General features: G+C 38.4%; 1 protein-coding gene across 6 annotated transcripts in view; it reads left to right on the top strand.

Moving 5' to 3' along the window:
* The window catches only part of PRELID3A (PRELI domain containing 3A), a 91,791-nt gene that overhangs the window by 26,756 nt on the left and 40,041 nt on the right, over positions 1–24,994 (top strand). For 2 of the 6 annotated variants that reach the window (XM_043980150.1, XM_043979938.1), the window contains 3 exons: positions 3,647–3,717; positions 3,826–3,928; positions 16,496–23,141. In XM_043980150.1, coding sequence (XP_043836085.1) covers positions 3,647–3,717; positions 3,826–3,928; positions 16,496–16,567 — 246 coding nt within the window. In that variant the 3' untranslated portion in view covers positions 16,568–23,141. Of the gene's footprint in view, positions 1–3,646; positions 3,718–3,825; positions 3,929–6,533; positions 6,647–16,495; positions 23,142–24,994 lie in introns of those variants that run through there. The other 4 variants (XM_043980078.1, XM_043980005.1, XR_006354616.1 and 1 more) reach the window with 3 other exon arrangements.

The following is a 24,994-nucleotide window of genomic DNA, read 5'->3' as shown; positions in this document are numbered from 1 at the left end:
GCACTGCATGGCCTTAAATTCCTGCACGAATATTAATTATCATCACTTCTCATACTTGGCTTCATCAATGACCTTCCTAAAATGTGGTACCAAGAATTAAATATAATTTTCCAGATGTGGAATGAATATGACAGAGTACACTCCTCCACCCTGGAAACGGCTTCTTTTTTTTTTTTTTTTTTTTTTTTGGTGAGGTAATTGGGGTTAAGTGACTTGCCCAAGGGTCACACAGCTAGTAAGTGTCAAGTGTCTGAGGCCGGATTTGAACTCAGGTCCTCCTCACTCCAGGGCTGGTGCTCTATCCATTGTACCACCTAGCTGCCCCCTGCTTCTTTCTTAATGTATCCTAAGGTCAAATTTGCTTTTTTAACCATCATGCCAAACTATTGACTCATACTGCTCTTTGCACTACACTAAATGCCCAACTCTTTTCTAGCTAAACTGCATCATAGCTCTCTTTCTCCCATCTTGTCTTTTTGAAGTTGGTTTTTTCCCCAGTAGCCTTATAAAACTTTATCAACACTGAGCTCTATTACATTTTTTTCTTATTATATTCGACCCAGTGTTCTAGTCTGTCAAAGTCTTTTTGGTTCCTGACTCTGTCATCTAGCATGTTAGTGATTCCTCCTAGCTTTGCTTCATCTGGTGATTTGATAATTGTGACATCTATGCCTTTATTCAAATCCCTGATAAAAACATTTTTATAAAATAATTTTTATATTTTAATACTCTGAACTTAGCAAACATCAACAAATGTGAACATTTCCATATACAAAGAACAGAAACAGGATTTTATATGAAATCATGAATCTCTTTTATGAGCAGTTTGCTTTTTTCAAGTATATAATAAATTCATCATCGGTTTCAAAGCTGTTTTGCTTATCATTCTCTCCCTCTGAACTGCCTTCTGTTCTCTTCTGTGCATTAAGAAATATTTCTAAAAAAAAAGAGAAATGTTTCATTGACTTTATTTTCTTTTGTTTCTCCCTTTTTGGTCATTAATATTGATAGTTCCCTTCTCCCTCAATTCCCCTCCTCATTCCACATCATTAATAAAATGTTAAACAGAACAGATTGAAGGACAAATTCCACTTGACATCTTCCAAGTTATATCCGACCATTATTGACTATTTGTTGGGTCGGATCTAGCCCACATTGCTCCATCTTGTCCCTGAGAATAACATGAGCAACTTTGTCAACACTTTGCTAAAATTCTAGGTAAAAATTTATCTATAGCATTTCCTTCATCTCACAGGCTGGTAACTCTATTAAAAATAAAAGGGAGGGGCAGCTAGGTGGCGCAGTGGATAGAGCACCGGCCCTGGATTCAGGAGTACCTGAGTTCAAATCCAGCCTCAGACACTTGACACTTACTAGCTGTGTGACCCTGGGCAAGTCACTTAACCCCAATTGCCTCACTAATAAATAAATAAATAAATAAACAAACAAACAAATAAATAAAAGGGAAATGAAATTAATCTGTCAGGACCTATGCATGATAAATCTGTGCTGGCATCTGATAACTATTTTACTTTTCTAGATGTTCAGCAATTTTCCCTTTAACAATACATTATAGAGTTTTGCCAGGAATCAGAGTCAATGAACTATACAGGCATCACTCTTTTTCATTTTTGGAAAACCAGGACATTTGCTCTTGCATCCTGTGACACCTCTGTGGTTTTCTATGAACCTTCAAATCTCACTGAAAGTAGCTGGACAGTCATGGCTCAGCTAGACCTAGTGATCTGAACTCCTCAGGGGACAGCTTAGTGCTTTTTCACTATCTTCTCAGTTATCATGGTTTCAGGTTCCTTAAAGTCATTTTTATTCTGCCCTTTCCAGTCCACAAGTTGTTCTTGGCAGATGAAACAGAAACAAAAGAATTTTGTATTCTGCCTTCTCTCTTCTGTGATTATCCTTCCAGCAGTGAGCACCCTTGCTATCCCTTCTTTGATTTTCCTTTTTTCCCCCACCATAGAAAATAAAAACCCAATTTTGCGGCTCTTAGATTTCCTCACTCTCAGCCCCTGAGCTAAAGTTCTCCTCACACTGTCGTTCCTTTGTATTCATCCTTCATTGTGTTCCCTAGCTTATTTCTCTTTATGTCTTCAAAATCTGAGTTGGTCACAGTGAGTTCCCTGGGTGTTACTCACTTTGGGCAACAGTCCCTTTTCCTCTTCATCGGAATTTTCTCTTTGCATCTTCAGAATTTAACTTTTGCACATTCAGAAAAAAGAACTATGGAGTCTGAATGCAGATTGAAGCATACAATTTTCACTTTTGTTGCTGCTTTTTCTGTTATTGTTCTTGTTTCTTCTTTTTTTTTTTTAGTGAGGCAATTGGGGTTAAGTGACTTGCCCAGGGTCACACAGCTAGTAAGTGTTAAGTGTCTGAGGCCAGATTTGAACTCAGGTACTCCTGACTCCAGGGCCAGTGCTCTATCCACTACACCATCTCGCTGCCCCTTTTTTATTCTTTCTTGCGTTTTTTCCCCTTTTGTTCTGATTCTTCTCTTACAACATAACATGATTAATGTGGAAATATGTTTAACATGATTGTAATGTATAACTTATATCAGATTGCTTGCTGGCTTCAGGAGGAAGGAGAGAAGGGAGAAAAATTTGGAATTCAAAAAAAAATCTTTACATGTTATAGAAAATAAAATAAAATAATAAAATAAAAAGAATTTCCCTTTTGAGCACTTCTCATCCATGTGACAGTTTTAACCTCCCTAGAAAGAGATTTCAGACCTGAGTCCTTTCCTGGAGAGATTGGTTTTGATTTTCATAGGGCTGTAAGAATCCCTTAATTACAGGCTATATATGACCTCAACACTTCCAGGAGCTTGTGTTGCTTTTGATCTCTTGAAAATGAGATCTGGAGCTGGCATGAAGAGAGTTGGGAAAGCTCATAAAGCTATCAAGTTCCAAAGCTTTAGTTTTTCAGGCTGTCATTAATGAAAAGTTTTGCATTGGTAGCTGCTAAATCTTGACTTTGCTGATAAAAAGCATGTTATTTTTTTTTCTTTTTCTTTTCTTTTTTGTTTTGCAGGGCAATGGGGGTTAAGTGACTTGCCCAGGGTCACACAGCTAGTAAGTGTTACGTGTCTGAGGCCAGATTTGAACTCAGGTCCTCCTGAATTCAGGGCTGGTGCTTTATCCACTGCACCACCTAGCTGCCCCTATAAGTTACTTTTAAACTGTAGATATCATCCCCAATGTCACAAGCTTTGTTTACAGACCTAATACAGCCTCTTGAGTTCCTAGGGAGCAGCTGTTTTACAAAATGGATGTTTTGGATCTATGTGGTGAAAAATATCTAATGCATTCCCTTGAACTAACTGAAGAATATCCTGTGCTTTTCCACAACTGCTGTAACCTCTTGGTTATAGTTTGGAAATATTCTGAAGGCCAGTACCTTTCTTGGGAGGGAAGATAAGAAAGTGGAAGTCAACAAGGAACACGTAGGAAATAACTTTCCTGGGGCCTTAGGGACTATTACTACCAATGACCAGATGCTGCCTCTACTCTGGTAGCAATAAGTCCTGTTATTTAACATGGCAGAACATAGGCAGTTGATGAATTATGACTTGGGAGAGCTAAAAACAGGAATAAAAAAATGGAAGTTTGCTGTTTGTTTTTTAAAGATCACACTCACAAATTTGGTGTTGGTGAATGAGAGGTTGGTGTACACACCTCATCCTGACAACCCTGAAATGTAAGTAATCATAACTTAACTTGCCAAGCAAATTTGGAGGGTGAGGATGGGGGAGAAACATTGTCTGTTTGAATGCCAATAAATTCTTCTTGGTTTGTTCCTCTATAGGACAGTGCTGACACATGAAGCAGTCATCACTGTGAAGGGATTTAGCTTAGGGAGCTACTTGGAAAGCCTAATGGCAAACACTATATCATCCAATGCACGGAAGGTATGTATTGCAAGCTCTAGTGCTATGGGTGCACGTGTTGCTAAAGTTCAAGGTTTGAAATATTTTAGTCATTGTCCTCCTCTTGTGCTAAGTTCCAAGAGTCACAATTCCCACCAACCAAAGTTCTTTTTTTGTTTTTTACAGCTTTTTTTTATTTCTTTTTAGTGAGGCAGTTGGGGTTAAGTGACTTGCCCAGGGTCACACAGCTAGTAAGTGTCAAGTGTCTGAGGCCGGATTTGAACTCAGGTCCTCCTGAATCCAGGGCCTGTGCTCTATCCACTGCACCACCTAGCTGCCCCCCAACCAAAGTTCTTGACAATAAAATGAATGCCTTAGGGGGCAGCTAGGTGGTGCAGTGGGTAGAGCACAGGCCCTGGATTCAGGAGGACCTGAGTTCAAATCTGGCCTCAGACACTTAACTAGCTGTGTGACCCTGGGCAAGTCACTTAACCCCAATTGCCTCACCAAAAAAAAAAAAAACCGAATGCCTTAGTAACTTTAAAAAACTGGTTGGGTGCCCTCAGGCCTAGGCTTAGGGGAGAGTATGTCAGTTAGTGCAGAGGCCCAGTGAGCTCAGTGCCCTCAATTCAAATGTCAAGTAAAGTTAGCAAACAAATCACATGAAATCAGCTTCTACTGAAATGTTACAGGCTCAATGAATATTTCATTAACAAAAGTCAAGAAGGATAGTATGGATTTCCAATAGTTTTATATTTAATGCCATCAAATGCATTCTGTTAAGTTTTTGGCTACCTCTGATTTCCTTAAGGACTCCTGACCCCATTACATCTTGATTCTGATAGAATGAGAGTGACAGTGGGCAGGAACCACAGTCAGAACAGAACTGTTGAGGCAGAAGGTGTGCTTTGTAGCACCAGGGTTGGAAAGTTCAGTGAACAGGATCCTAGCATGCCATTCATGTTTCCTTCTTCTTCCACCTAAAACCAAAGGCATTTAGGACCACAATTGGAAAAATAGCCAGGAGTGGCTGTGAAAGTTGGCACTGATAGAATCTCCTTTTACTTCTATTGTATATGAGGTGTGTTAAGCTCACTAGAAGAGATAAGACTTGGAAAGCCAAGTAACTCAGGTCCCATGTGTCTCCCCCCCCCCTCTCGTGCCCAGGGCAATGAGGGTTAAGTGACTTGCCCAGGGTCACACAGCTAGTAAGTGTCAAGTGTCTGAGGCCAGATTTGAACTCAGGTCCTCCTGAATCCAGGGCTGGTGCTTTATCCTCTGCACCACCTAGCTGCCCCTGTCCTTTGAATTCTTGAAAGTATCTCAGAAAACTGAAATTCTAAATTGTCACCAATTCCATCCAGTTTTATTTTAGGGGTTGCTGCATTGAAGCCTTGGTGCAGAAAATATATCTCTTATTTGGCAAAGAAACTCAATGGTTATAGTGGTTGGGTTTCATTTTGTGGTGGTGTTTTTTTTAACCATTTGACGTAATAGTAATAACATGTTTTATTTCTTTTAATGTGGGACAGTGGAGGTTCTTAACCTGGTGTTGGTAAACTTATTTTTTAAAAATGATTTTGATACTTGTATTTTAATATGACTGCTGTTCCTTGTGATACTCTGCATTTTGTTTTATGTATTTAAAACTCTTCTAAGAAGGGTTCTATAGACTTCGTATGCTGCCAGAAGGGTCCATGACACAGAAAAAGATTAAAAATCCTTCATCTAGAAGATTGTTGACATATAACAGGGGTGGAAAACTTGTGTTCTGATATGATTTTTTTGGGGGGGGGTGGTTTGCAAGGCAATGGGGGTTAAGTGACTTGCCCAGGGTCACACAGCTAATAAGTGTCAAGTGTCTGAGGCCAGATTTGAACTCAGGTACTCCTGAATCCAGGGCTGGTGCTTTATCCACTGCGCCACCTAGCCACCCCTGATATAATTTTTAGTAGGATTCTAATCGGGGTCATGGAGAGGGGTAGGCACCTGACAACCTCCTCCAGAGCATCACTCCTACCCATCCCTTTCCATCTGGGTACCCTGGGTCCCATTCATTTTCTTGGCTCCTAGAAAAGCTGAGGGAATGTTGTTCCCAGATCAGAGTATTGGCAACAGTACCTCTGCCAGTGACTTTCACTGGAATGGCTGTGCATGTCATAAGTGAGGTGGCTCCTTTATCTCCCCAGTCTCAAGTAAATAAATGAAAATTCAGCTTGCTAATTAAGACCCTTGGTATATGAGATCTTGAACCTCCAGATGGTCTGCTCACGTAGGCAAGAATTTGTGAGTACAGAAGGAACAACATCTTATTTCTGAACCCAAGGAATAACCTGCAAATGTTAAAAGCCTGCTGGGGAAAGTAGAACCTTTACTGTTTGTTCAACTGTTATGAGGCATTTTTTTTCATTCTGATGTGTGTATGTATGTGTATGTGTGTGTGTGCGTGTGTGTACATATACACACATATATATGTATATATGTGTGTGTGTATATACACATGCATATATATATATATATGTGTGTGTGTGTGTATATATATATATATATATATATATATATATATAGCGGCTTTATTGCCCATGCTCCAGAGTATATATGAAAAGTTTCTCACTTCATTTTGTAAATCTTTTCTGTGTTGCTCCAGGGGTGGGCTGCTATTGAGTGGATAATTCAAAATTCTGAAAGTGCTGTAAGCTAACTGCATCCACACCTACCATTTGGGATAAATAGTGGTAACTACAGCATTCATTAACCATGGTATAGCATCTTACCATTTTATTGAATGTGTGCATGGTATGTTTTGGGGGAGAGGGGAAGTGGGAGGGAAGAGTTAAAAAATTCTTTTGCATGAACTGTGTGACACTATTTCCTTAGCACTCTATTCATATTGTAAGACAGGGGTTGAACATCTGAGATTCCAAGTAATTCCATTCTCTAAAATATGGCCCAAGAAGTGCCCCATCTAGATGGGGTCAATTGTCTTTTGGATCCCTTTAAGTCCTGCTATAACCTCAGTGTGAAGTTAATTTGGGTCTTGATCCACTGTGGATCAAAGCAAGGGCCCTAGAGTAACATGCTGCTATTTTTATTTCTTGAAAGCTGAAAAAGTATCTGGTTCCTTAATACTGAGATTGGTTCCTGGACTGAGAGCAAATTTGTCAAGTCGTACAAAGGGAACATGCAGTTTTACATGCTTCATTTTCCACTTAAAAGATAGAATACAGGGCAGCTAGGTGGTGCAGTGTATCACTGTAAGTGACCCTGGGCAAGTCACTTAACTGCCATTGCCCCACAAAAAGAAAGAAAGAAAGAAAGATAGCATAGTACAAAAACAAGAAGGCAGCAGGAGAGATCAGAATGTGAATCCAATATTCCCAACTATGCAACCATGAGCAAATTATTTACCATTTCTGAGCCTCTGTTTCCTCGATGGAAATGGGAGGCTAATAATACCAATAGTATTTCTTTCACAGGATTGTTGTGAGGATCCACTGCTTATTAGCACAGTGCCTGGCACATAGTAGGTACTTAATAAATGGTTATTGATTGATTGACATAAGTGAGATAATTTAGGGAAAACATTTGCAAAGATTAAAATGCTATGCAAATGTGTTATTTCATGATAAGATTTTATTTCTAAATGAAAACTGTGATAGTTCATTTTCTGCAGCCTCTAGTAAAAGCAATTCATTCTCAGAAAGCTGCCTTCAATTCTTACTGTAGTAGTAGCTTGGTAGGCCTGGGTCCAGTTAGTGATGCTCTGGCCCTAATGGGGACACTGACCGTGGAGAAATATGGTCGATCAGCTTGCTGGGGTCAGTTAGAGATTACTCTTTCCTTGGAGAAGCAAAGTAGTTAATTAACCAGATAGTGGATTAGTCAAACAGATGATAAAGCAGACATGTCACGGACACCCAGAAAGCTGGGTCTCCCCCAACACCCTTCTCTCCTCTATAAAACTATTGCCCTCTCCTTTGTTTGGGGAGTTGAAGTTTATACCTCTATGTGCTAACTTGTTAAGGAACATGCCATAAACCTGTTCCTTCCCGGGAGTTGAAGTTTATTGTTTATTTGGTTTTTTGGTGGGGCAATGAGGGTTAAGTGACTTGCCCAGGGTCACACAACTAGTAAGTGTCAAATGTCTGAGGCCGGATTTGAACTCAGGTCCTCCTGAATCCAGGACCAGTGCTTTATCTACTGTGCCACCTAGATGCCCCCTAGGGAGCTGAAGTTTAGACTTCTCCTGGCCATTCCTCTGTGTGCCAAATAATAAAAACTTTTACTCAAATTTTGATTGGATTGTGTGGGCAAGTAATTCTTTGAAAGAAGAATATTTCTAGAACCAATTTAGTAGTAACATTACTTTTACTAACTATTCTTTTTTTTTAATGGAAGGCAATTTATTTTATTTATTTATTCAATCATGCATTTGTTTGTTTGCTTGTTTATTTGTCTATTTATTTATTTATTTATTTTGCTGGGCAATGAGGGTTAAGTGACTTGCCCAGGGTCACACAGCTAGTAAGTGTCAAGTGTCTGGGGCCAGATTTGAACTCAGGTCCTCCTGAATCCAGGGCTGGTGTTTTCCACTGCACCACCTAGCTATCCCCTAACTATTATTTTTTTTAATTCATATAACAATAATTCTAGGCAGAGTTATAAACTGATAAGAGGAAATTTTTCATTTTAGTTGAAATTTAAATGTTTACATACTTTAGCTTGTAAAGTTCATTTTAGGTCATTAGACTAAGATTTCAACAATAAGTAAACCTGGCTGGTCTCCTAACATGAATTGATGTGGCCAATACTTCATTTGCTTTAGCTCTGTGGTAGGCACCAATTTTCTTTTTAATAACAATAGTCATTTACAATTTTCTTGATTTTCACATATTTCTTAGTTGAATTTGCTGCCAATTGCTTTTTTTTCAGTCACAGACTAATGATAGCTATGAGGGGAAGCTAAGTGATACAGTGAGTAGAGTACTGGACTTGGAGACACAAGCTGTGACCCTGGGCAAGTCACGTAAGCTTCTTTGCCTCAGTTTCCTCATCTGTAAAATGAGCTGCAGAAGGAAATGGCAAACTACTCCAGTATCTTTGCCAAGAAAACCCCAGCTGGGGTAATGAAGAGTTGGACATGACTGAAAACAACTGAACAACAACAAATGATAATTGAAATAGCGGTTAGTTTGTTAATGGGTTTGTTTTCTAGACTGTTTTAGGAAGTAGCTTGTGCTATTTCAGCACAATGACTTGGGGATAGAATGGTTTCCTGCTTCTCTAGATAGACTGATATGCTCACATTTCTGCCCGGCAGCTTTACTCCTGTAATAACCTTCTGAGCCACATTCTCTGTTATTGTCAAGCTTTCTAGGACTTGTTTGTTCAGCATGTGTGTGCATATTGTCCCATCAGTTAACAAACAGAAGCTATGCGGTTTCCAAGATTTATTTTATTACGTTCTTGCTTATGTTTGCCAAAGCCCTTCACCTTGAAGTCAGCTTTGATTCATGAGCTCTTCTCTTTGATATCTTCAGAAAAAGTGTGTTAGAGCCATTAAGTTAGTATGCTTGCTTATGAGTGTATTTGCTCAGTGTGAGCAGATTTCCTATGTTAAAGAGAGTACATAAACTCAGTCAATAAATGTGCTGATTAAATAGCGTTAAAGCGGCCAGATTTTACTTTAAGAAGGCCCCAAAGTGAGTTAATCCCAGAAACACAAAGTTGTAAAGAATCTCAGAAACTAGTCTGTCTCCCCTGAACTTAAATAAAAACCCTATCTTTAGCATACCCAACTAGCAGTCATCCAGCTTTTGCTTGAAGACTTCGAGTGATAGATGGGGAGTTCATCTATTTCCTCAAGTGGTCTATACCACTTTTGGGTGGCTCTAATTGTTGTGATTTTTTTTCTTATTTTACAAAAAGTTTGGAGTTTTTTTGTTTTGTGGGGCAATGGGGGTTAAGTGACTTACCCAGGGTCACACAGCCAGTGTCAAGTGTCTGAGGCTAGATTTGAACTCAGGTCCTCCTGAATCCAAGGCCAGTGCTTTATCCACTGTGCCACCTAGCTGCCCCTATTTTGCAAAAAGTTGAAGTCTGCCTCTCTATTATTTCTACCCACCCCTCCTAATTCTGCCCTCTGGGGCCAGGCAGAACAATCGAATCCCTCTTCTATATAACATCAATTTAAATACATGAAGGTAACTAGCACTTGCCCACGCCCAAGGGTTCTTTTTTTCTAGGCAGATATTCCTAACTGCTTCAACTGCTCCTCATCTCACATTTTCTCAAGGCTGGTGGCCATCATAATCAGCCTCCACTGTATGCCCTCCCCTTATGAGTGTTCTTTCTGAAATATGGCTCCCCAAACCAAATATAGTTTTATATAATCCATTATAGATGGGTTCTGACCAGAGTGGAGTGGAATGAGACGATCACTTCCCCAGTGTTAGAAACAGAACTTTCCTTAATGAAGCCTAACATCGTGTGAGCTTTCTGAGCTACCATAGCATACTGTTGTATAATATTGAGTTAGCAATCTACCAGAATTCTGGATCTTTTTTTCAGATAAATGGCCATTCATTCATTCCTCCCTCATCTTGCACTTGTGAAGTGGATATTTTGAACCCAAATATAAAAGTTTACAATAATCTATTTTAAATTTTATTTTTAAAGATTTGACCCAAAGTCCTAGTCTAAGGGAGGCATTATGGTACAGAGTAAAGCACACAGTTTCTGAAGTCAGAGGATCTGGGTTCAAATCTCATGTCTGCCAATTACTTCAAGTCACTTACCCTTCCTGAGCCTCAGTTTCTACATCTATCAAATGAGGATATTAGACTAGATGGCCTTGGAACTTCCTTAAAACTATAAATCTGTAGTACTACAAGGTCTTTTTGAAATCTTTCCTCTAATATTAATTGTATTAGCAGTGCCTCCACTTTTTGTGATCTGCAAATTTTGATCAGCAATCCCATTTATATATTTATCCAAGTTACTGGGGGAAATTGAGACCTGATCTATAGAGTACTCCATTGGAGACCTCCTCCTAAGCATATATTAAATCATGGCTCTGGCCATTCAACCTGTTCCAAATTCACCTAACACCACTATTACCTAACCCATATCTTACTGTCTTGTCCACAAGAAGAACAGGAGCATTTTTATCCAGTGCTTTGCAGAAAGCTAAACCATAACTTCAACATTCCCCTTATCTCCCAGCCCTTTTCTGTCAAAAAAAAAAAAAGGTAGTCTGAAATTACCATTTTGCTGAAGCCACACTGGCTCTTTTCGCTCACCACCTCCTTTTAATATGTGAGAGAATTTTGTCAGGAATCAGTCAAGTTCATTGGCTTCTAGTTGATAGATTCCATTCAGTTTCATTGCATATGGTACATACAGGTTGGAATTGTTCTGAAACTTGTTGTCCTGGAAGATTCCAGACCTACTAGAAAGGTGTTTCCAAATATAACTAGTGGGAAATTGAAAGAACAGGTCTAGTAACCAAATTACTAGGAAAAATTGAGTAGACTGTCTTGAAAGAAGATATTTTAAAAAGCATTCAAAAGGAACAATAAGCCATAAGATTAAAATCAACATTAGATCTTCATCTAGTATAGTACTTGCCACTCTGTCCTCCCTTTTCTAAAAAGTCATACAGTTGAAAATGGATTTTAATTTTATAAAATGAAAAGAGTACTGGAATAAAAATTGGACAAACTGTATTCTGGTCTCTGCCTTGCCAATAACTTGCAGTGTGATCTGATCTTGGATAATTAATTTAACCAGACCCCATAATCTATAAAATGAGAGAATCATCTTTTATGTCCTGCCTCATAACTATAGGAGTACCCAAAAGTTCTGTCCCTAGGTCTTTTTCTCTCCTGTATCTATATTCTATCTTTTAGTGACTTCATCAGCTTCCATGAGTTTAGTTATCATCTCTGTACAGATGTATCCCAGATGGATAGACCTAGGGTCCTAGTTTCTCTCCTAAACTCAAGTGCCCTACAATACCTGTTGGAAATTTCCGATTGGATACCCCGTAGGCATCTAAAATTCTCAACGTATCCAAAACAACTCTTTTTTTAAATCACAAAGCTACCACTCTTCCTGATATCCCTATTTTTGTTGAGAATTTGACCACTTTTGTGATCACCCAGGTTAACAATTTCCGAGTCATTCTTCACTCCTCTCTCTATTATGCTCCCTTCAGTTACTATCTACATCTTGTAGAATCTGTCTTCATAACAACTCCAGAATCTATACCTTTCTCTCTACTTAAACAAATACAATCTTAGTTCTGGCCCTCACTACTTCAGTGACCTCCTAATTGATATTTCTCCTTCAAGTCTTTCCCCTCTCCAGTTCTTTCTCCACGCAGCCGCCAGAGTGATATTCCAAGAGCACAAAACTGACCACACCACCTCCCTGCTCTAGATGTCCCAGTGGTTCCCTCTTGCCTTTAGGATTACATACAAACTCCTCTCTCTGGCATTTAAAGCCCTTCATAGCTTGGCTCCAACCTACCTATCGAGACTTATAGATTTCTCCCTTTCCTAGGATTGGCAGTCCAGCCAAACTGGCCTTCCTTATGAGTGACAGTCTCTCTTCTGATTCCTTGGCCTACTTTAAATCTCAGCTCAGCCCTTTCCTGACACCCTCACCAACTCCCTTCTTATTCATTCATTCATTCATTCGTTTGTTTTTGTGGGGCAGTGAGGGTTAAGTGACTTGCCCAGGGTGACACAGCTAGTAAGAGTCAACTGTCTGAGGCTGGATTTGAACTCAGGTCCTCCTGAATCCAGGGCTGATGTTTTATCCACTGCACCAGCTAGCTGCCCCCACCAACTCCCGTCTGAAATGCCCTTCTATTTGCTTTTTATTCACATAGTATCTTCTTCTATAAGGGGCAGGTAGGTGGCACAGTGGATAAAGCACCTGCCCTAAAGTCAGAAAGACCCGAGTTTAAATCAGCTAGTTATGTGACCTTGGGCAAGTTACTTAACCCTGTTTGCCTCAGTTTGTCATCTGTAAAATGAGCTGGAGAAGGAAACAACAAACCACTGCAGTATCTTTGCCAAGAAAACCCCAAATGGGGTCATGGAGGGTCTGACATGACTGAAACAACTCAACAACAACAAAATCATTTATGTATACAAGTCATTTTCCCTGGTAAAATGTAAGCTCTTTGAGGTTGGTGATGGTTTTATTTTATTTTTTATTCTCAGCTCACCAAGTGCAATGCCTTACAATAGTAGGCATTTAATAAGAGCTTGTTGACTAACTAGGGGATTTCTAAAGGTGCTTTCCAGCTTTGCCATTGAGTGGCTAGGAAGCTGTGCAAAGGTTATATCTAGCCTTTCTTACATTGATCATTGAAATTGTGCCATTATTTTGTTTTTTAGCATTGCTTTAATTTTTTTAATACTTATTCGTATCCATGGGATTTCACATGGATTTTTCTTTCCGTGACCTCCTTTGGCATCTTACTGAAACACTGAGCCCCTTTCACAAGTTACAACCAAATTCCCCATGTGATTAATGCCACCCACCCGCCCCCTGGCTCTACCCCACACAATTTAAATCTGGGGCTTCTTCATCTTCACTGAGTTCCAGGGTGTGGCCAGATTTGTACACTGGCTCCTTTCACTTGCAGTCCTTTTCTACAAGTATTCTTTGCTTCCTTTTATGTTCAGTGCTACTCAGCTTTAGAAAAAATGACAACTAGATATTATCTAAAACCAACTGAAAAGTCAGTGTGTTTTTCAAGGACTACATTACTGATGCAAATGTGAAGGTGTTGTTAGCTTCAATAAAGAAAAAATATCCCTTGGGCATTTGTGGGAAGTTCAGACTCACAAATCAGAAACTGACCTAGTTCCCCCTTTGGCTAGGATTTGTTAATGCTGCCATTCTTGACTGGCTGACAAGGGAGTGGGGTGGGATGGGGAAAGAACTCACATTTATTAAGTGCCTACACTGTGCTAAATGCTTTATAAATATCTCATTTGATCCTCACAACAATTCTGTGAATAGGGGATGAGCATTTATTAAATGCTTCTACGGCCTAGACACTTTACAAATATTATCTCATTTGCTCATCACTAACAGCCCTGCAAGGCAAGTGCTATTATTATTCCCATTTCATGGTTGAGGAAACTTAGGCAGACAGGTTAAGTGACTTGCCTGGTCACACAGTTAGTAAGTGTCTGATATTAGATTTGAACTCAGGTCTTTCTGACTCCAGACCTAACATTCTCTCCACTGAGCCACCTAACTGCCTATATAACAGGCCTCTCTTATTTCATATTCATTTCAAAGAGGTTTGTTTGCCTTTTCTTTTCTTTCTTTCTTTTTTTGCAGGGCAATGAGGGTTAAGTGACTTGGTCACACAGCTAGTCAGTGTCAAGTGTCTGAGGTCTGATTTGAACTCAGGTTCTCCTGAATCCAGGGCCAGTGCTTTACCTACTGTGCCACCTAGCTGCCCTGTGCCTTTTTTTTTTAATTTAAAAAATATCCTTAGTAACTAGCCAATTCTGTGGAGGGTCAGAAAGTTAAGGTGGCTCAAAAAAGATAGGAGTAGAAATATTTTCTATTGTAAATATTCTTTCAGGTACTGGCTTTATACTCTAAATGTGCTTCCAACCTAAATGGTTAGGACATCCTGGTTATTTCTAAAATATGTTCACTTTAAATAATTGATACCTGGAGGAATCAATACATTGCTTTTCTTTTGGTACTAAAGGGACCGACTGAGGCATATCTCTGCAAATATTCATTCAGGTAGTTCTACACTTAATTTATTCATGCATCTATATCTGTGACAGGACTAAGGCTTTATAACAGGCTCTAAACTCTTATGCTACAAACTTTTAAATTGTTCTTTTTTAATGATTTGTATCTATACAAACATTGTTTCCAGTACCTCTTCCCTATGACAGTCTCTCTTTTAAGTTATTAAATACTCTTAATGTAGCCCTGTTCAAAATACTATTGTTAGTAGTCTAACAACTCCACGTGAAGGAATTTGGAACTTTGGGGGGGGGGCAATGAGGGTTAAGTGACTTGCCCAGGGTCACACAGCTAGTAAGTGTCAAGTGTCTGAGGTTGGATTTGAACTCAGGTCCTCCTGAATCTAGGGCTGGTGCTTTATCCACTGAGCTACTTAGCTGCCCAGAGGTCAGTAATTACTAAGGTTTAATTATAGAGACATTATGACATTGGAAAGAACCTGAGATTTTGACTCATGAGAGACCTGGTTAACAAATTGGTTTTGTCACTTACTAGCTGTGTGACCTTCAGCATGCTGTTTTATAACTTCTCAGAGGTGAAATACTATTAGCAATTTGAAAACTTAAAGTCCTACTCACTTATTATTTTCATTTTCTATTCAATATAAGCAGAAATGCAGATTTTGTATAAGAAATTAGTGAAATTATGAAAGAAGAGTGAGTATTGCTGTATAGACTTCAACCTTTGGGTATCTGGGTTTGGGAATATATTTGAAATAATAATAACAACCACAACAATACAGTAATAATAGCTAACATTTGTAAAGCACTTACTAAGTGTCAGACACTATGCTAAGAGCTTTATCATTGTTGTTATTTCATTTCATCCTTCTAATAACCCTGTGAGGTAGGTGCTATTATTATCTCCATTTTACACATGAGGAAACTGAGGGAAACAGAGGTTAATCGACTTCCCTAGGGTCACGAAGCTTGTAAGTGTCTAAAGCCTGATTTGAACTCAGGTGTTCCTGATTATAGGTAGCATTTGTACAGTTATCCCTTCTACATTCTGGGCTGTAGGGGCAGAGCACGCCCTCAATCTGGAAAATCCACTTAAAAATTTTTGGCCCTCCCTTCATACCAGTGAAGTCTGAATTTTATCTTTTTCTTTTATGGGGTGTTTACCTTATTATAAAATTAGGGTTAATTATTTGGTTAAAGGCATATTTTATGCATTTCTGAGTTCCTAAACTTTTTCTGTGACATCTGCTGAATTTTGCATGTTGTCTGTGGCTTCCACAAGACTCCCCCCAAATTCCCATTTACAGTAATTTCAATAGGAAAAGTCAAGATGTGGAAGGGATAACTGTATAGCACTTTAAGGTTTGGAAAGCCCTTTACATAAGTTATCTCATTTGATCATTACACCAACCTTGTGAGATAGGTACTATAATTATCCCCATTTTACAGATGAGAAAACTAAGGTTGACAGAGGTTAAGTGAATTGCCCAGAGACACACAGTTAGGAAGTATCTGAGACAAGATTCAAGTACAGGTCTTCCTGAATCCAAGTCCTGACTTCCTTACTCTATCTCTCCGATCAATCTAAATAACATTAATAATGAAGTTTTGTAATTATTATGTTTTATACTACCATTGCCTTAATGCGTTATAGGTTTCCTTGGCAATATGAAGAAGAGATTTATGGATTGATCCTAGAGAACTTCATTTATTGAGAAGCTTTTTGGCAGAAGTATTAGAATGGAGACCTAATGGACTCCAAAGAGGAAATATTGATTAGTTATGCCATTTGTTTAATTTGGGGGATTTCATCCATTGGCAAAGTTGTTCAATGCTATCTTTTATCTGACAGGGTCGAGATGCCTTGGAATGGGTGATCAGCAGACTTAATACAGAATTTGAGGAACTAGCAGCACCACCTTGACAGAGCATGCAACATCAGCAGCAGCAGCAGCAGCCTCAAGATGCCAGGGCTATGTGGAACATGCAGACGCCTAGATAGGATGGTGGGGGGCTGTTTTTCCCTACCTACTGCCATCTTGGACTTATTTGCAGTTTGTGCTCTACTTGGTTCATTGGACCATCAGCTATTAATACACACCTAGAAAATGATTGAGTTGAATCAGGAAAGTAATTATAAATGAGGCTGAGTTAACTGTATGATGGATTTTGGTGGGGGTTGTGGGGAGGGTCATTTTGTTTTCTGAGAAAAATTAACCTTTTTCACCGAGTGAATAAATATAAGTCTTTGACCTTTTTTTTCCTCTCCAGAGGGCGGAAATAATATTAGTGAGGGGCTAGGAAGTTGAAATTGGAATTTCCAAAACTGTGACCAAAAAAGACACATTTTCTGTGATTCCCAAAGTTAGAAAATGAGAAAGGGTATACTTTCCTCACACTGTAACACTAATAGTTCATTAAAGTTTCTGTTTAGATCTTTAAAATTCACTGCAGTCATAGACAGAGGTGCTTCCCTTGACTGAGAAAAGAAGAGATTTCATGGGCAACAACAGTGGTTTTGTTGTGTCATAGACCCCTTTTGGCAGGCTGAAGAAGCCTATAGAAGAAGAATGTTTTTAATGCATCAAATAAAATATTTAGGGTTACAAAGGAAACCAATTATATTGAAATACATTTCTCAAAAAAATTTTTTTTAAAGTTCATGGACTCTCCAGGTTAAGAACACTAGGACTAGAAGAGCATTGGCAAAGCACAACTGAACATCGCTGCAGATGGGTTATATTATTGTAAGGTCTCTGCACCCACCCCTTAGATGGCAAGTATCTACCTGTCAGTACTTACTGTCCTTCCATGAACCTGCATTTATGTTGCACATACAGTAACCCCACTTAGTCGATTTCATTGCCTCACCCTAAAAGCAGGATTTAGGGGGAATTTAAGAGGTAGGTCTTGGCTATAATTACAAAATTAATAACTTGAATAACAAATTCTTATTTTAAACTAGTATTTGGAAAGAATGGGAATATATTTTCCTAATTTATGTTTATTGTAACTAATATGACCAACTAAGTCGTTTGAGGTACTTTATGGAGAAATAGACTGTTTTTTCTTATATAATCTTTTTTCTTGTTCTTTGTATAATGAAACACTTGGTTTTTAAATTTTTCTTTACTTTTATTTTTGAAGGGCAATGAGGGTTAAGTGACTTGCCCAGGGTCACACAGCTAGTATCAAGTGTCTGAGGCAAGATTTGAACTCAGGTCCTCCTGACTCCAGGGCAGATGCTTTATCCACTGTGCCACCTAGCTGCCCCCAGAAATAGACTGTTTTTGCTAATATATCCTTCACTTTAACTTCATGATGTTTTTCCTGTCTCTCTGTCTGTCTTTCTGTCTCTGTTTCTGTTTCTGTCTCTCATTAAAAAAAAATAGGTTTCTCCACCTCTCCCAGGCTGGAAGTTCAGGGGCTTCTCATGGGCCCAATCCCTTTACAGATTGACACAGGAGCTTTGACCTGCTCAGTTTCCAATCTGGGCCACTTTGTCCTCTCTTTTTGTTGCTGTTTCGTTGTTTCGAGTTGTGTCTGCCTCTTCAGTGGTTTGCCATTCCCTTATGTGACAGATGTGGAAGCTGAGGCAAACTGGGTTATGTGACTTGCCTGCAGTCAGGAAGAACTCAAGTATTCCTGATTCCAGGCCCCGCGCTCTATCCACTGTGCCACCTCACTTCTCTGGCTTCTGTTTAGGCAACCTAATAATCCCATGGCTTTCGGGACTCACCATATCAATAAAAAATTTAGTGCAGATATCCAACAGGCATAGCCTACCATCATTCAGAACTTCCAAGCTCAAGAGATCTGCTATCCTCAGCCCCCCTTGTAGCTGGGATTGCAGGCATGTTTGGTGTCATATTTCTTTCAAAACATAGAATACAGGCACAAGTATTTTTGTCTTAGGTGCATAGGGTTCCCCCTCCAAAAAATAGAACACAGAAACATGTTCCTGTAGAAGTGATTTTGATGGACCTGGTGTCAGGAAGTTATAGATTTAAATTCTGCCATAGACACTTACAAGCTCTTTGACTGTGGGAAAGTTAGTCAACCTTTCTGAGGTTCAGTTGCATTATACGAAAGATGGGAATAATAATAGCATCTACCTCATAGTCTGTTGCAAGGATTACATGTTGTGTTTATGTGTATATGTGTGCACATGTGTATATAAACACATGTTCACCTATGTATGCACAAGTACATGTGTATACACATGTATTGTAAACCTGAAAGCATTATATATGTATACTAATACTATATTATTATTATTGTTGTTATTTTTATTATTATTATTATTGTTATTATTCCACCCATTGCACATTGTTTTGCTCCTGGGGCCAAGCAGAGCAAATCTAATCTTTTTCTATGTGACAGTTCTTTTAACACCTGAAGGAAACTATCATGTTTTTATTTAAGTCTTCCTCTCTCTGGGGTAACAGCCCCAGCATGTGTGTGTGAGTGTATACACACACACAGACACACACACATTTACCCTCTTCCAAACAATCTCCAGTTTATCAGTGTCCTTCCTAAAATGTGGAACCCCAAATGGAACATAGTATTCCAGATGTGTTCTGACAAGGGCCACTATCTTCCTAGTCCTAGAACTTGTGCTTTTCTTTCTTGCTTGCTTTCTTTTTTTTGGTGGGGCATTGAGGGTTAAGTGACTTGCCCAAGGTCACACAGCTAGGAAGTGTCAAGCATCTGAGGCCAGATTTGAACTCAGGTCCTCCTGACTCCAGGGTCCGTGCTTTATCCACTTCGCCACCCAGCTGCCCCACTACTTGTGCTTTTCTTAATGTGGCCTATGATTACATTAGCTTTCCTGGCTACATCACACTGTTGACAAATTTTGACCTGGCAGTCTGCTAAAACCCTAGCTTTTTTGCTGATGAATTTTCTGATGCCTCCCCCAACTTATATTTGTGAATTTGGCTTTTTTAAAAAACCTAAATACAAGCCTATACCTTTGTCCTAATTTTTTTTTTTTTTGGATTCAGTGATTCAGTCCAAAGTTTTTGCCAAGATCTTTGGGGATCCTGGCTCTCTCAATTAGTGTGTTAGCTATCCTCAGTTTTTGTTGTTACTTTCAAATTGGATAAGCTTTCCATCTATGCCTTTATCTAAATTTGTTTTTAAAGAAAAGTCATCCCACAGATAGATCCCAGTGCCCTCCACTACAGTAGACACCTCATTCTGGTCAACATTGACCCATTTGTGGCTACTCTTTGGGAACTTCTATATAGAGCACTGTTTCTAGACATCACAAGAAGTACAGAAGAAACTGAACATTAATTTTGCTGTCTAAAAACTTTGATTAAAGGGGGATATAGAAAAGACATAGAGCAATCGATTATCTTTTTAAAGAACACTATGTGAATAGTCATAAATTAGAGTTTAAACTTAATACATAAATACTGAGGAGAAAGATGGAAACCTAGGACCCAGATGAACTGAATTTTATGCCAGGCATTGAGAAAGAGGGTCAGATATGGAAGGCATTGATAACCTAATGTAAAACTACCCCTTCATTCTAGTAAATTGTTCTTAAGTTACCAATTTACTTTTTTTATCTACAGAGGGGTTGATAAAATGATATTTTTAAAAATTCATATACACAAGGAATAACTATACAAAATAATATTTGAACTTATTGAAAACCAAAGAAGAGTTGATAGTGTATAGCACAAAGTTGAACACAGATAGATAAATCTGTGTTTAGATATGAACTACAGATGATGAAATCTTCCATACAGTTTTCTTTTTTTTGGGGGGGGGGGTGAGGCAATTGGGGTTAAGTGACTTGTCCAGGGTCACACAGCTAGTAAGTGTTAAGTGTCTGAGGCCAGATTTGAACTCAGGTCCTCCTGAATCCAGGGCCAGTGCTTTATCCACTGTGCCACCTAGCTGCCCCCCCCCATACAGTTTTCTTTATGTCAACAGTTCTGAATTTTAGTTAGGAGGAGTGAATTTAGTTGTATTTGGAATCTATTTGGACTTTCTTGGTCATATTAAAACCTAAGACTTTGTGTCAAAATTTCTTCAAGGATAACTCACTTTATAATAGAAGAGATACCAATGATAGTGAAACTACTACAGAATTTTGAAATGTGAAAGTCCTTTGTGGAGATTGTTTGAATTATTCTAATTTTTGAAGCAGTGAAAACATTACTTAAAGTAGTTCAGGATTTCTATTTCGTTTCCTTTTGGGGGGGGGGCAGCAGCTGATAACAAGTAGGGATATGAGTGGACTATATCAAAACCCTAATTACCCAATCAGTGAAACTTGAAGAGCTAAAAATGAAAGATTGGCATTGAAGAATGGACCTTTAAACTCCAAGTGCCCATGAGGGTGGAATCTAAATTGATTTGGGAGGTTCTGGGGCAGAATACATTGTTCTCTTGGGGTCATGGTAATTAAGGTCATGGGCCAAGTCAAGCCTATGGAATTATAGCTAGATGGAATAGTTTAGGGAATTTAAGTATCATCTCTAGTCTGAGACTAGATAGTTTCCTTTTGTGTGTTGTATTTATAGGACTCTGTTGCCTGTAAATTCCATGAGGAAAGGGACTGTATAGCAGCTAAAGTGTTCAAAGGCATGAATTGGATTTCCAACATTTTTGTGAGTCCAACATTGGGTACATAGTGGGCATTTAGATACATGATGAATGTATAATCAAATTATATTAGCAGCTCACTGGAAAGGATGTTGTAATTTAATCATTAATAACTACATAACAACACAGAATCTCCGATTATCATCAGAAAATGTCTTCATATGTCATGCTTTTATTGACCAGACTGTTCTTAAAGTGAAGTAAGCATGTCAAATGCTAGTTTAATTGCATTTTAAATATTCCACTTTATTTGGTATATGTGCCCTAATCTAATTTTTGTGGCCATATTAAGTACTTGTCTTTTTATAGACAACCAAAAATATATTAGTTCAATAACCTAAAGAATACTTTGTGGGGCGGCTAGGTGGCGTAGTGGATAATGCACCCGCCCTGGAGTCAGGAGTACCTGAGTTCAAATCCGACCTCAGACACTTGACACTTACTAGCTGTGTGACCCTGGGCAAGTCACTTAACACCCATTGCCCCGCAAACAAAAAAAGAATACTTTGTGCATTTACATAGCAGCCTCAATTATAGTTTCCAGAGAGTTTTTGGAAATCTAATTGTTGATTTAAAAATTGAGATCAATGATTCAGAGAGGAAGAGATATATATGGTAACATCAATGAGTGTAAACTCAGGAGATTGATGATTGTAATCTTTAGGAGTATGTGTGAAACAAAACCTGAGCAGTAGAGATTTATTTATGAGGCCATAATACTTGAAGATGTTGATGGGGTGAGCCCCTGAACCAAGCAACTTTAGAATGTAACTCTGATATATGTACACATATAAATATATGGGTGAATGTGTATATGTGTATATGTATACATACGTATGTATATATATATATATAGAGAGAGAGAGAGAGAGAGAAAGATGCAATAAAATGTTGAATTTTAGCTTTGTACTCAGAAATAACTGCATTAACTCAGTACTTTTAAAGGTGGTTAATAAAAGGATAACCATTCTCAGACAGTGTAGTTTTAAGACTCTTTTGACTATAGCATCTCTATATATTTTTAAATTACCTTCAATACTGACCCAATATGAGTGTGTTTAAAGGCACTCACTGATTGAATTTTGAGATTTCTTTCTTGGTAAGATCAGGATATAAAGAAGCTGATTTATCTAGCATTTTATCCACTGAAAATCTCTGTTAGCTGACTGCTTCAACATTTTGTCAATACTGATAACCAATTCAATTCGATTAAATTCATATGCATAGTAGCCATATTTTATGAACCAGACATTGTGGCACAAGACCAAACAACTTTGCTTTGCTGTCATTATTGCTTAAGTCTTTATGTTAAAACTCACAGTGAGGTTTTACTTCATTTTCCTATTGAAAACCTGGGATGGGGAAAAGACAACAACAATGACGTGTGTGCCCTCCCTTTAAAAATTTTCCTTTTATTTATGCATGCTTATACACATGCATGTTATTTCAGCTGACAGAATGCTAGCTCTTTAAGTACAAGGTCTGTTTCTTTTATGTCTTCTTACCCCTGTTGCCTAGCAGAATGTCTCATACTTAGTTTGTTCTACTAAATGTTTATTGATTGATTGATAATTGATATGATTAATTTCTTCACCAAATATAGATAAAAGTTCTGCCATAATATGTCATTATAGGTAATTCTCGTTCATGCTTTTCTGGAGCCCTTCCATGGAGGATCCATTTAACACACAGGATTACTAGTTTTTTTCATATTTGGGGGACAATAACATTGTCCTTAGACTATACATCTAATATTCCTCAATCTCAATGTGTTACTGTCCTGCCCCCTTTTTGGCCATAGTCTTTTTTTTTTAATTAATAAAGTATTTTATTTTTTTCCGTTACATATAAAGATAGTTCTCAACTTTTGTTTATACAAGCTTTACAATTTCAGATTTTTCTCCCTCCCTCTCCTCCCTCCCCCCCTCCCCTAGACAGCAGGTAATCTAATATAGGTTTTATATATATATATATATATATATATATATATATATACATACACACACAGAGAGAGACATATACATATATATAATATATATACATATAATAACATTAATCCTATTTCTGCATTAGTCATGTTATAAGAGAAAAAATCAGAACAATGGTGAAAAACCTCAAAATAGAAGAAAACAACAGTACCAAAAACAAAAGAAATAGTATGGTTCATTCAGCATCTATACTCCGCAGTTCTTTTTTTTTTTTCTTGGATTTGGAGATCCTCTTCTATCATGAGTTCCCTGGAACTCTTCTGTACCATTGCATTGGTGAGAAGAATATAGTCCATCACAGTAGATCAACACTCAATGTTGATGATACTGTGTACAATGTTCTTCTGGTTCTGCTCATCTCACTCATCATCAGCTCACGCAAGACCCTCCAGGTTTCTCTGAACTCCTCCTGCTCATCACTTCTTACAGCACAATAGTATTCCATTGTATTCATATACCACAACTTCTCCAGCCATTCCCCAATTGATGGGCACCCCCTCAACTTCCAATTCCTTGCCACCACATAAAGAGCAGCTATAAATATTTTTGTACATGTGGGTCCCTCTCCCCTTTCCATGATCTCTTTGGGAAAAAGACCCAAAAGTGGTATTGCTGGGTCAAAGGGTATGCACAGCTTTATCGCCCTTTGGGCATAATTCCAAATTGCTCTCCAGAATGGTTGGATCAGTTCACAGCTCCACCAACAATGCATTAGTGTTCCAATTTTCCCACAGCTTCTCCAACATTTATTATTTTCCTTTTTTGTCATTTTAGCCAATCTGATAGGTGTCAGGTGGTACCTCAGAGTTGTTTTAATTTGCATCTCTCTAATCATTAGAGATTTAGAGCATTTTTTCATATGGGAATAGATAGCTTTGGTTTCTTCATCAGAAAACTTTGGCCATAGTCTTTTACTTTTTGGGAGGGACAGGGCAATGAGGGTTAAGTGACTTGTCCAGGATCACACAGCTAGTAAGTATCAAGTGCCTGAGGTCGGATTTGAACTCAGGTTCTCCTGAATCCAGGGCCAGTGCTTTATCCCATTGTGCCACCTACCTGCCCTCTACCTTAGTCTTTTCCTTTATGTTATTCCCTTATACTATGTGGCAGTACATTAACATCTACCTTATGTCTTTCTGTTGCCTCTTGGGTCATCTTATTTTTTTTAATCCTTCTAAGGTTGTGGCATTCCATGCATTCCCTTCTCATCTTTGTGTTTCTCAGAATCCCTAGTTTCTTTCTAGGATCAGCTCAAGGGCAACCTTCTGCATGAGGCCTTTCCTGATTCTCCTAGCTGCTAGTATTTTACCCACCCAAAACATCCTATAAACATCTTGTGTGCATGTATGTAACTGTGTATATAAATATATGTATGTATATTTATATACGCATACACATACATGTGTGCATGCACATGCCTGTGTGTTCGTTGTCTCCACTGGCTAGACTGTAAGCTCTTTGAGAGCAAGAAATGTTTTCACTTTTGTCCTCAATCCCATTGCCTAGAACCATGTCTGGTATGTACTAGCAGTTAACATATCCTTGTTGGTGAATTTATTGACTACAAAAAGACTATGGGAGACAATAATAGTAAGTCGTAGTGGCACATAGAAATAAAATAAAAGCCTTCTAACTTTTCCTGGAAAAGCCAGGTTCGGTGTCTGTTTATATTCCTTTGTGTAAAAAAAAACACTGATCATAAATTTAACTGTGAATAACAATCAAATGCACATTAA

The sequence above is a fragment of the Dromiciops gliroides genome, chromosome 1 (genome assembly GCF_019393635.1).
Source record: "Dromiciops gliroides isolate mDroGli1 chromosome 1, mDroGli1.pri, whole genome shotgun sequence".
Classification (NCBI taxonomy): Eukaryota; Metazoa; Chordata; class Mammalia; order Microbiotheria; family Microbiotheriidae; genus Dromiciops; species Dromiciops gliroides.
The sequence above is the reverse complement of the archived record's forward strand: the minus strand, read 5'-3'. Positions and strand labels throughout refer to the sequence as shown.